Here is a 10,653-nt window from a genome sequence, read left to right as displayed (position 1 = left end):
AAAGAGAATTAGTTGAAAACCCCTATTTCCCTTAACCACTAAATACTATGAATTTATAACTAAGTAGATTCTCTCTCTCTCTCTCTCTCTCTCTCTCTCTCTCTCTCTCTCTCTCTCTCTGATATTCACACTGCTCTTTTTTTTTTTACCATCATTATCATGATTATTTTATTTGTTTTTTTCCTTATACTATAAATCACTGTATCAACTTGTTGGTATAAAGGAAAATTTACCAATATGATGTACTGTAGTACTTGCAAAAGGTTGTCCACTAAGGTAACCATGTATCTTTATTTTTGTGAGTACATTTTATTTGATCTCACATACATATTCACTGAGACATTAGTTACTTATCTATCACCCCTATCTGGCAGTTACACAGCCTCATATCTGTTAGTCTTATCTGTCTGCTTATATAAATATCTGTATCTGTATCTACACACTACAGATTTACTTGCCATTATGACCCAGTCTCTGTTTAAGTGTTTGAACAGGAAAACTTACTTGCATAGGTAGAAAAGCACTTTGTATTTATGATTCTGTTGAGTCATAACCACACTGGTATGGACTGAATTTTTACTGAATGTTGTATGTAAGTGTCTATATACTGTCATCCATTGGTCTTTCCTCAATCCTAGTCATAAAAATTATATAAGTAAGCAAGCAAACTATAACCTGCAGCAAACTTGTTTTAGAAATCTTTAATGTTTCACTGGCTGTTATGATTCCACAATGTTCTCAGCATTGTATTTCCATGTTCCTTTCACTATTTTATTTTATTTTTGATGACTTAACTGTCAACATGTTAAAATATGTAATTTACATTTATTGAGATATTTTCACCCATCTCACAAAAGTCACATGTATTGATAGCTTTTAGAATGCCCGCATTACTTTAGTACAGTATCCCCTGTTCATGTGTACATATGTGTGTGTGTGTGTGTGTGTGTGTGTGTGTGTGTGTAATTTTCACATCACCTCGGTTGTCTGCTGGTCACCCAGCATGCCCTCCCTATTACGGAGCGAGCTCAGACCTCATAGACAAATCTTCAAGTAGGACTGAGACCACAACACACTTCACACACCGGGAAAGCGAGGCCACAACCCCTCGAATTACATCCCGTACCTATTTTACTGCTAGGTGAACAGGGGCTACACATTAAGAGGCTTGCCCATTTGCCTTACCCCTTCCCGGGACTCGAACCGGGACCCTCTTGGTTGTGAGCCGAGCGTGCTGACCACTACATTACGCGGTGTGTGTGTGTTTACTTAGTTGCATTTACTTAGTTTTATGTTACATGTTTCGAGCAGGACTCATGTGACCTGTTTCCATATCTACATTTATCTAACTTTTCCTTAAATTTCTGCTCACTTTCTGCTGTTACAATCTCCTCAGTTAATCCATTCCAGGTGTCCACCATCCTATGTGGAAAACTTAACTTTTTTTATGTTTCTCAGACACTGACTTTTGTGATCTTGGAATGTCCTCTTGTTCGTCTATCTCTATCCTTCGTCAGTGTTACCAGGTCTTGTCTGTGTATGAGAGAGAGAGAGAGAGAGAGAGAGAGAGAGAGAGAGAGAGAGAGAGAGAGAGAATTCCACATATGTATGTATGTACAGTACACTATTGTGATGTTAATTAATCAACATCTTTGCGAGGTATTTCTTTTAGCAGCAACAGTTTCTCGTCATTCTGTTGTTCCTCCTTTTCCTTGTTTTTCATATCCTCAAGCTGTTCATACATTTTCGTCTGATCCTCGTGACTAAAATCATAGTTGCGGGCGAGTGGCAGGATGAACCAAAGAGCGGCGGCCAGGTATAAAGTACCAGCCAACACACTCAAGCTCACTGGATAGCTGCCTGTAACGTCACGTATCCAACCTGAGGGAAAGAGAAAAGGGCGTATCAAAGTATACTTAATCACTTCAAACTGCGAGTGTGAGCGCTTACAATGTGTTCTTTTGTGTTTTGCAAATTTCGCTAGAATTTACAGATAGTACTACTGGTAGTATAGGTATCGTCATGATAGACACCCCACCCACTCATCCTTCTGTGACGTCAATGTGACATTCAACTATGAATTATGAGTAATCACCCATCCAACCAGCATTTTTGTCCTTTTGCCTCACTCACTCAAGCTATGCGAGCTTACCAATTAGAGGTCCAAAGAGGAGGATGGTTGAAGCCTTGAACAAACCATTAATACTGAGCATTGGTGTTAGTAGAGACAGTCCCAGCACCTCCACCACCACCAGGCAGTAGGACGTGAAGAACATGCCAACACCCATGCCCTGTATCGCCATCATTGCCAGTTTGATGTATAGATTGTCTCCCCACGCGAACACTGGTACAGAGGGAGGCGAGCCTTCGTTATTATATTTATTAAGACATTTCAACCATATAGGGAAGGAAACATTTTATTGATTGTGATGATAATAGTAATAGTAATAGCAGTAGAGGTTGTAGCAGTTGTTGTTGTCATACTAGTAGTAGTAATAGTAGTAGTAGTAGTAGTAGTAGTAGTAGTAGTAGTAGTAGTAGTAGTAGTAGTAGTAGGAGCAGTAGTAGTAGTAGCAGCTGTTGTTGTCATACTGGTAGTAGCAGTAGTTGTTATTGCAGCTGCTGTTATTGTAGTTGGTGATGGTGATGTTATTAGTAGTAGGCTTAATTATGTTAAAACTCAAGCAGCGTGGATTGGAAAAAAGAATATCAAGTATTACTGAGTGTAATAACAGGCTGTAAAACAGATAGACAGATAAACCTGCAACCCTCACCGATTACTGCCGTGCCGCATACAGCCAAGCTGCTCATGACTCCGATTTGGTGCTTCACACCAAAGCGGATGAACAGGATGGGATAGGTGAAGCGGGTGACCAGGAGAGAAAAGCCAACCACGGACATGGTCAAACTTGACTCTTCTGTGCTGTAACCCTGAGCCTCCATTGCGAAGGGCACCAGATATAAAAAGTTACTGAATGCCATCATGCCTATGGAAAGAATTATGTTGATTAGAATCGCTCGCATGGACTTGAAGAGCCAAAGGTTTCCTCTCGCGGTCTTCAGCATCCTTCCAAAAGAATTAAACACTCGTGAACAGGTCCCACCACCCTCCTCCACCTTTTGGGCAACAGTCTTGGATGGACGAATGTTGCTGTGCCACTCGACTGGGTGGAAGACCATAGCGGCGACGCAGGTATTGGCCATGAGGGCGGCAGTGACAAGTGTGGCGCCTCTGAAGGTGTATTGTTCGATGAGTACCGCCAGGAGGGGAGGCAAATGATGAGGCTGAAGGATGAGCCGCAGGAGGTGAGGCTGCAGGCAAGTGTCATTCGTCGCGTGAAGTAGTGCGGCACGATGGTGTGTGTCACCGTCATGATGACATCCACGGGGATACCTGCAAGACACGGAAAGTTAAACACGCGCTTCCGGTATCTAAAGACAGCTCTGTTCCTTCATACAACACTGCATGCATCTAGCTATGCATACATTCTTTATGCAAAATTTAAAGTAAAATGTTGGCAACTGTATCATCCCAGTAGTCCCCTTCTGAATAATTCAACTTGTTTGGGGACCGCCACCTCAGTGGGACTTTTTTTTTTTCTATTACATTTTTTGTTGCTCTTGGCCGGTTTCTCTCTCTCTCTCTCTCTCTCTCTCTCTCTCTCTCTCTCTCTCTCTCTCTCTCTCTCTCATATATATATATATATATATATATATATATATATATATATATATATATATATATATATATATATATATATATATATATATACTCACAGCATGCTCTCCTGCTTGTGTTATTTCTTTGACTGCCAATGAAATTACGAAATCTTGTAAACTAAGATTATTTTAGTGAGCGAAATATAACTAAGTCACTGAAAGATTCGTACAACTTGATCACTCAGTTTGCAATATTAATTGGTGTCCTTCAAAGTTTTGCTTCTTGGCCTGAAGATAATCTCGGATTTTAAGAGAGGTCATCGTAGACAAAGTGTCACTTGAATATGTCCAGTAATAATTCATTGCCGTGTACAGATGTTACAACGACAAAGTGATAAGGCGTCGTCATAAAACATGTGGGCTAGGTTTAGATACGCGTACTATTTGTTAACTTTGATGAAAACTTGAACCTTAATTAATTTCAGTTTCGCTGATAAATAAACGAAAGTTCCAACATAAAAAAAAAAAAACGTCATATTGACCTCATTGTTATGGCCCAAACTCAAGTCCTGATCAACCAGTGTATCATTTCTCACACACAGCAGCTCCCGCACTTACTAGACAACACAGAGTAAGTGAAGAACAAGTCAACGGCGGAGGTGGCGGCGGCAGAGAGGGACATGCCCACCGCCATCATGACCCCCATTGCTAACGACAGATTCCGCCACCCAAACTCTTCCACCAAGGGGTCCACCAAGTAACAGCAGAGGGCGGATAACACCATGCCCAGGTTCTGTATCCAGGCGGTGACGACAGAGGATGTCTGAAGCCCAGTCAGGAATCCAGAGAACAGGATGCCGAAGATTGCAGGCACGGAGCCAATGATGATCTGGAAAGAAAGAGTTTTATTCGTCATTGTTCGTCCCACCAGTCTATTATTGATGGAAATGTATTCATATTAACTTCAAAGTCCAAGTTCCTGGTACTAGGAACAGTGGTAGTAGCAGTAGCAGCAGCAGCAGTAATAGTGGCAGTAGTAGTAGTAGTAGTAGTAGTAGTAGTAGTAGTAGTAGTAGTAGTAGTGGTAGTAGTAGTAATAGTGATAGTAGTAAGTACCTAGTAGTAACAGTTAGTAGCAGCAGTAGTAGGAGTAGCAGTAGTAGTAGTAGTAGTAGTAGTAGTAGTAGTAGTAGTAGTAGTTGTTGTTGTTGTTGTTGTTGTTGTTGTTGTTGTTGTTGTTGTTGTTGTTGTTGTTGTTGTTGTTGTTGTTGTTGTAATACTATTGTTGTTGTTGCTTTTGTTATTGTAATAATGACAGTAGCGGTCGTGGTGATGGTGACGGTGCAAGAGACTAGACGAGAGTGCAGGTTCGATTAATAAAGTAAGAAAAGACGTGATATTTGGCTCAAGGAGAGAAGTTGAAATTAATACGTACCTTTAATTTCAATCAATTCATTTATTATCTTTATCATAATTTCAGTAAAATCGTCTAGGACTGTCATAGCGAAATCAAGTGCCTTTGCTAATACCAGTCATACAGATATAATTCAACATAAATAAGTAAATGAAAGGTAAGAATGTAAAATCGTGTGTCTTGTTGGACCTCCCACTCATTACAGCTAATTATCTTGTTCTAATTACTTGAGGTGTTGAGTCACGTGAGTATGCATCAACATTTGGGCTCGAACCTTGAGGCATGTGTGGTGTGGGCTTCGAATTCCTCCTGCACACGGAACTCAGTGGAGACATGTAGCCTAGTCAGAGTGGCAGTGATTAAATCTTTCAGTGATAAATTGTTCTTGGGTCAAAAGCTAATGTAATCGATGTTTTAGTATTTATTAGTTTTGTGTGACTAGATTATTGTTTTTGAGCCTTGTGATTTTGAGGTTTCGTGATTCTTAATAATGTTACTGAGACTGATGGAAAGTTTCAATCATAGCGTGTTTATTAATTTCCCTTTCTTCCTTTACTACGAACTCAGACAGATCACATTGTTCAACTGTCTGGGTAACGCCTCTCCGTGATTTACCATGAAAGTAATCTTGCACGTATAGTTGATTACCTAGAAGTGGAACCAGACTGACATGGTATTTTGGGCGTTGGTTGCACCTGTCCCGCATTATATTGTCATACACTCTACACTGACATTACGATCTCTCTCTCTCTCTCTCTCTCTCTCTCTCTCTCTCTCTCTCTCTTGCTTTGATTTATCTATAATTATATTTCATATGCAACTGCATGGCTCAGTGAATGGTTCTCAGTTTGGAGATGGAAGAACGACGCTGTATATCTTCCACTCCACTTGGCAACTTGTACAGGTCGCAAAGCTCTGCCCCCCACCATGTCCTGACACGTGAATACCTCTAGGTTGCTCCCAGCTAGCCATGTCAGGTCGGGTTACTCCGGGGTAAAGGTGACAACACAGAAAAAAAAAAGCCAACGTCCAAAGCACTGCTGCTTCTATTATACATAGTGAGATATCTTAAGGTAGCATCTCGCTCGTTACTTCATTTAATTTCTTCTGATACCCAGCCATTGCGAGTAATAAACAAAGTCATAGTCTACCTTGATATACACGGCACTAAAGTGACTTTATTGTTTTCAGTCAATAACACATATTCACCTTCATCAGTGAGAGACGAGCAAATCTTCATTTTCGAGGACCATATTCTGAAACACCCTTGCGCCACACCTCCACCATATTCAAAAGGCTGTAATTGAATTTTCACAGGTTTTTATGCTGGTTTTTACTGTTCTAGTATATGATTAGCAAGTTCTTAAGTTGCCAACAGAAGAAACTTTTGGAAACCTGGCTTGGAAAAATGATCATGAGAGAGCGAAGTGTTTCTAAGTATGGGAAATGAATCAGAACCAAGGGTCGAAACTTTCCGAGCCGTTCCTTGGAAGCAGCCTCGCCCAGTGTAAGGAAGGACGCAATGAGGTGAGGAAGGCGCTTGGCTGACTCAGTGAAGCAGGTAAGTTGAGTATTTGGGGCCATAAACTCACGTAATCCATTACTTTGCAGCTCATCTAGCAGTAATCTAAGGGTTCTGTTACGGTAGGCTATTGTTTTAGTAGAGGACCGACTGTCTGTCTGATAGATTCGTCACCCTCCGTGGTGGGGGTTGACGCGGGCTCATTGGTGACCAGCATTATAGGACCGAGGCGTTCTTCCCTTTTAGTAGTCTTTTTTTTTTTTTTTTTTTTTTATGGTTATGAATAATCTTGATTTTTTTTCTTTAATTTTTTTTCTTGATTTTTTTTAATTTTTTTTCTTTTCAAGTTTTCGCTGCAAATCAGCAGTTTTCGTGATATAAGGAATTCTTGTTAGGCGACTTTTTTTTTTTTTTTTTTTTTTTTTTTTGCTGCGGGGGGATGGGGTGTGTGATGGGAAAGGAGGTAAAAAGAAATAGCCTATTTGCAAAGTGTTTTGGGCTCAAACTTGTCTATAACGAAAAAAAAAAAGTTGTACACGAAATGCAGTTTGGTAAACATTTACCTAGAATTTTGCAAGAACGAAAACAGTTGATACAAAGTTCCATGAGTATCATCAGAAAAAATACCAACTGTCGTGATAGTTTGTAAATTTACCCACTTATTTATTACACTTCATCATGGCAACCCCGGACTTCTATTGCTGAGTTGAGGTGAGGTCTGTGCGCCATTCATCATGTGCCAATCTAACCTCACTCTGAAAGTAACAGGATTGGCCGATCTTCATGTAAGGCGTCAGTAATTCTGCGAAGTGCACCATTTATAGTTTTCATCTTGTTTTTCCCTCACACCTTTGTTTAGGTGAATTTCAGCCAGGGGTGTGGAGTCGGAGTCGGTCGGAGTCGGTAAAAATATGAGCGACTCCGACTCCTTTACGTGATAAATTTTCGAGTAAAGATTCCACTTCATGCAGATTGGAGATTCCTACAAATTGGGAGAAATTGACTTTGTGGAGGATGTGTCCAATCAAGCATTACATATAAAGATAATTTTTATTAATTTATGATAATTATATAATCGTCAAGTACACTTTTATTATGGATTGACTCGAAAATATGTAAGTCTTCATTCTCTTAACTTTCGTCTTTTTTGGGTGTGGCAACTAGCGGGCTTTTTGTTTAATCTTTTCCCTTGGCCACCACCCCTCATGTAAGAAAAATAGACTTTATCGTTGCACTGTAAAAAAAAAAAAAAAAGTCGGAGTCGGAGTCGCAACCTTCAAATTTCCTGGACTTGGAGTCGGACTCGGAGTCGGAGTCGCAACATTTAAATTTACTGGACTCGGAGTCGGACTTTTGAAAATCCGACTGCACACCCCAGAATTCAGCTGTTACATTAGAAAACCAAAAAGTCAGTCAGTAGTGAGAGCGCCACTTGAAGGAATTAAGATACATGTTAGATTCAACTCTTGGCTCCACATAACGCCTTCATGAATCTATTATACATTTCAGACCCTCTAAAGCATCGTTTTTTTTTCGCAAATATCTAAACAAATGTTTAGAACATCATATTAAATTTTGGTACTGCTTATTTGACATTAGTCCCTAATTTATGCTACTAGTCTTGTGTGCTTCATTAAGGACTTAACTCTTATCTTTGAAAACGAAGCTGGAAAGAATCAAATTGACATTTACGTGACATATAGTTGTAATGTGTAAAGGTGATACGAGGTAGAAGGAAGGCAAGGAGGTGGGGAGGGAGGGGAAGGAAAGATAATCTGTAGAATCATATCCAGGAGCACAAGTCATCGCAGCAGAGGAGCGCTACATACGGACGTACAGTTCATGATTTTGCCCGGATAAATATGGTATTGTCAGCAGGAGAGCAAAGTGGAAAATGCTAAAACTATGCCATTAAAAATAGTACGCAACATTCACGTGTACTAACCCAGAGCATGAAGCAGGCGAAGACCACCACCCATCCCCACCCTCCGTCAGGACCTTTTTCCTCCATGCAGCTCTCCACATCGTCAACCTGTGTGCCGTCCGTAGTCCTGTAGTCTTTGCCTTTACCGCATGTTTTCATTAGCGAACAGTGACTACCGTCATTGGACCCAGCTTGTGGTAATCGAGATCCCATTTGCACCTAGAGAGAGAGAGAGAGAGAGAGAGAGAATTATGACTCACGATCTCACAAATACGATCCACTGTTTCCGTTATCATGGTGAACCAACAGTGTAACACTGCATATTTTTTTCACTTAAAAAAACATTCCAGAATCACGTGTAGCTTTCTCATCGTCTCCAACCGGCTAACCTCCAAGTTAATTCGTATTGTCTTTCGTTTATGTAGCGCTCCTTTATTGAGACTTCGATATTGATCTGATTAAGACTTGTCGACAGCTTTTTTTACTCTCTCTCTCTCTCTCTCTCTCTCTCTCTCTCTCTCTCTCTCTCTCTCTCTCTCTCTCTATATATATATATATATATATATATATATATATATATATATATATATATATATATATATATATATATATATATATATATATATCACATATTTATTCACCACTCATCGAGGATTATTTCCTCCCGTCGATAAAGTTTCCTTCCTGCTGAATCTCTGCCCAAAGATTTCTGATCAAAAGACCGTTAGGTTTAGGAAGGGCACACACACTTGTGGTTCCTGTTGTACTGTTGAGTGAGCTGTGTGGCCGCTATGGCGGCAGTCGTCCAGTGCACTAAACAAAATCACAGACATTGTAATCGCTCTGGCGTGATACTACTCGGAGCCTATAGGAGCACCTTCATCACTTGCATACCTAGTAACGATATCTACTTTTCCGCAATGTAATTCTATAATCACCACAAAGAAAAGAGAAACGTTTAGTGACGTGTTCGGAGCCGGGTGAGTGGCGCGTCGCTGCGGGAAGTAGCTACTGCCGTGGTCTTGTGGACGTATAAGTAATTATTCAAATTGCGAGTAATTTGCACTAATGATTTTAAAATGTCATTATACTATAAACGATTATATATAGTGTGTGTGTGTGTGTGTGTGTGTGTGTGTGTGTGTGTGTGTGTGTGTGTCTGTCTGTCTGTCTGTCTGTCTGTCTGTCTGTCTGTCTGTCTGTCTGTCTGTTTGTTTGTTTGTTTGTTTGTTTGTTTGTTTGTTTAACTGCTGATTAGAAAAACGACTAGTGCATACCATCGTACTCTACAACATTGGGAAAATTATTTTTGTACACCCTATTTGATTGTAAGGAAATGTTTCTGAGTTTCCAAGGTAAATGTATATATATATATATATATATATATATATATATATATATATATATATATATATATATATATATATATATATATATATATATATATATATATATATATATATATATATATATATATATATATATATATATATATAGATATAGATATAGATATAGATATAGATATAGATACAGACAGACAGACAGACAGACAGACAGACAGACAGACATACACATACATACATACACATACATACATACATACATACATACACACACATACATACACATACATACATACACATACATACACACATACATACATACATACATACATACATACATATATATATATATATATATATATATATATATATATATATATATATATATATATATATATATATATATATATATATATATATATATATATATATATATATATATATATATATATATATATATATATATATATATATATATATATATATATATATATATATATATATATATATATATATATATATATATATATATATATATATATATATATATATATATATATATATATATATATATATATATATATATATATATATATATATATATATATATATATATATATATATATATATATATATATATATATATATATATATATATATATATATATATATATATATATATATATATATATATATATATATATATATATATATATATATATATATATATATATATATATATATATATATATATATATATATATATATATATATATATATATATATATAT

At 37.8% G+C, this 10,653-nt stretch overlaps 1 protein-coding gene across 3 annotated transcripts; it reads right to left on the bottom strand.

The window, feature by feature from the left end:
• Positions 1-1,547: 1,547 nt before the first annotated feature.
• Positions 1,548-8,750, bottom strand: LOC123498890 (monocarboxylate transporter 12-like). Of its 3 annotated transcripts, XM_045246410.1 has the most exons (5): positions 8,542-8,750; positions 4,279-4,549; positions 2,775-3,394; positions 2,153-2,344; positions 1,548-1,881 (listed from the first exon to the last, which is right to left on the bottom strand). In XM_045246410.1, the coding sequence occupies exons 3-5, from the start codon at positions 3,202-3,204 to the stop codon at positions 1,640-1,642; spliced, it is 864 nt and encodes a 287-aa protein (XP_045102345.1). In that variant the 5' UTR covers positions 3,205-3,394; positions 4,279-4,549; positions 8,542-8,750; the 3' UTR covers positions 1,548-1,639. The 3 variants fall into 3 exon arrangements, 2 of the variants coding, with proteins under 2 accessions (XP_045102345.1, XP_045102346.1); XR_006672832.1 differs by lacking the exon at positions 2,153-2,344; XM_045246411.1 differs by lacking the exon at positions 8,542-8,750 and having other exon boundaries at positions 4,279-4,697.
• Between the last annotated feature and the right edge of the window lie 1,903 nt (positions 8,751-10,653).

This window comes from Portunus trituberculatus, chromosome 48, assembly GCF_017591435.1.
Source record: "Portunus trituberculatus isolate SZX2019 chromosome 48, ASM1759143v1, whole genome shotgun sequence".
Taxonomy (NCBI): Eukaryota; Metazoa; Arthropoda; class Malacostraca; order Decapoda; family Portunidae; genus Portunus; species Portunus trituberculatus.
The sequence above is the reverse complement of the archived record's forward strand: the minus strand, read 5'-3'. Positions and strand labels throughout refer to the sequence as shown.